A 2,247-nucleotide genomic window follows, 5' to 3' on the forward strand; every position below is an offset into this window, starting at 1 on the left:
ACTGATCATCATGTTATCAAATGACGAGACTTACAATGAATACAATTCAGGTCTTGCAAATTTACGGCGCAAAATGCATTAAACTCCACCCTTATTAATACGAAAGCTACTACCCATTTCCATATTTCAGGCGTTTTCATATTGTCACACTTCATGGAAACCGATTTTTTTTTTTTTTTACATTCCCCGAAATGTCTATTTTATCACAGATAAACAGATAAAGCTAATAGGAATCACTTACCAAACGCCTGATAATTATAACTGAATAAAATGTTACGAAAAAAATTATAATACATTTCAAAAATTCCAAAGGATTTTTTTTACTTATGGGGGATAAATATTTGAATTGGTAATTCATCAAATGCAATGACATTTTATATTGAAGAATTTTATAATAAATAAAGGAATCTTGACAATACTTACAAAAGAGGGTATAAATATGGTTGGTTTTGATACAAAACTTCATCTCAACGAAAGCTATTGCATCTTGCAAAAACAATTTGACAGTTATCTATTCACTCTTAGAGTAAGTGATAACTTCTCTTTTTTTGCAGGAAATTAATTCCCTTTCAGTTTTCTAATTTAACTATTCTTCAGTTACATTTATATGTGTGTCATTGTTTTTCTAATAGTTTATTTTTTTCTGTATTTTCAGACATTTTTATAAGTTACCAAATTCGATTTCAGTTGAATTTACTATTAAATTAAAGTATACTGTGTTGGTGTTGAAAATATCTAATAATAATAATGATGATCGCGGTACGACCAATTAAATGGATACTTTTGGTATTCATATTTGGGTTGTTGAGCGTAACAGCAGCTGCGAAACCAAAGAAATTGAACATTGTGGTAATTGGAGCGGGTGCATCGGGCCTCGCTAGTGCAAAGAATGCAATCGACGAAGGACACAATGTCACAGTCTACGAACAAGGCGAAACTTTAGGAGGAATATGGTTCTATACAGACGCAACTGGAAAAGATCAGTATGGCAAAGATATTTACACTCCGATGTATCAAGGATTGAGGTACTTGAGACGTTTAATCGCTCAGATCAAAGTGGCAAACATTTTCAAATGATGTGTTTTCTTTATTTCGAACAGAACGAATGTGCCGTTTCATCCGATGGAATTCCCAGATTTTCCATTCCCACCCGACACACCATCGTACCCAACACAACAAATGATCTTCGAATACTTACAATCGTATGCCAGACATTTCAACGTGTTGGACAGAATAAAATTCCATCATCGAGTTCAAAAAGTGGAATTGCTCCCATCACCGGGGTTAAAAGCCGATAAATGGCAAGTGACCGCTAGGAACTATCCAGACGGAAAAGACGAAGTCGGGAAATTTGATTCAGTTTTCGTTTGCAGTTCGGTTTATAATTCACCACGGTATCCAAAGATTGAAGGCATCGACCTATTTCAGGGGAAGAAGATGCACAGTCACGATTATCGTAATCCCGAACCGTTTAAAGGTTTGTTCTTCTTTTAAAATCCGCTCCAGAAACACTTTTTTTCATAGCGTTCTGTGTTTTTTCGAACAGGTAAAAGTTGTTTAATTATTGGTGGGGGTTCAAGTGGATCGGATATTGTAATTTTCATCTCAAAAACCGCTGCACGAGTAACGTTCAGTCAGAATCCACGTACCAATGAATCCGATGAATTACGCAAAACTCGAGAAAGTGTATACGGACCGAGGGTCACGCATAAAGGCAATGTGGAACGTATCACAACTGACGGAGCCATTTTCAAAGATAAATCTCAACAAACTTTTGATGTTATCATTTTTGCAACAGGTAATTAAACACAATTTGGATATTTCGCAGCGAAGACGGAACTAAAATGATTCCGTTAATTTGTCAGGTTATGGATATGAATACCCATTTTTGGGGTCAGATTCTGGTATCAAAGTTGAAGACAATTACGTGTCTCCGCTTTATAAACAAGTCTTGAACATTGAACATCCCACGATGGCGTTCATTGGTGTACCGGTCGATGCTGCACACAATCAGGTACAAACAAAACATACACAACATAATTAACAAACAATAATATGTTCTTCAAGGGGAAAACCGGTACTGAAATACTAAATATACTCAGAAGTATTGAAAAGTACCGAAAAGTACCAAAACGTATCAAAACGTACCAAAACGTACCAAATAGGTATTCGTTTAAAAAAAAAGTGAATAATTTTTTCGTGTTTTCGACTGTCTTTTTAGTGTTACATGGCAAGCTTGTATGAAAC

At 35.3% G+C, this 2,247-nt stretch overlaps 1 protein-coding gene across 1 annotated transcript in view; it reads left to right on the top strand.

Moving 5' to 3' along the window:
- The first annotated feature begins 472 nt into the window (after positions 1-472).
- The window catches only part of LOC116346679 (dimethylaniline monooxygenase [N-oxide-forming] 3-like), a 2,927-nt gene continuing 1,152 nt past the window's right edge, over positions 473-2,247 (top strand). The window contains exons 1-5 of the mRNA XM_031776860.1: positions 473-526; positions 656-1,025; positions 1,101-1,477; positions 1,547-1,798; positions 1,866-2,014. Of these exons, the coding sequence (XP_031632720.1) occupies positions 748-1,025; positions 1,101-1,477; positions 1,547-1,798; positions 1,866-2,014 (1,056 nt within the window). The 5' untranslated portion in view covers positions 473-526; positions 656-747. The remainder of the gene's footprint in view (positions 527-655; positions 1,026-1,100; positions 1,478-1,546; positions 1,799-1,865; positions 2,015-2,247) is intronic.

This window comes from Contarinia nasturtii, unplaced genomic scaffold (genome assembly GCF_009176525.2).
Source record: "Contarinia nasturtii isolate CC-2019 unplaced genomic scaffold, AAFC_CNas_1.1 Cnas_scaffold_1627, whole genome shotgun sequence".
NCBI classification, from domain to species: Eukaryota; Metazoa; Arthropoda; class Insecta; order Diptera; family Cecidomyiidae; genus Contarinia; species Contarinia nasturtii.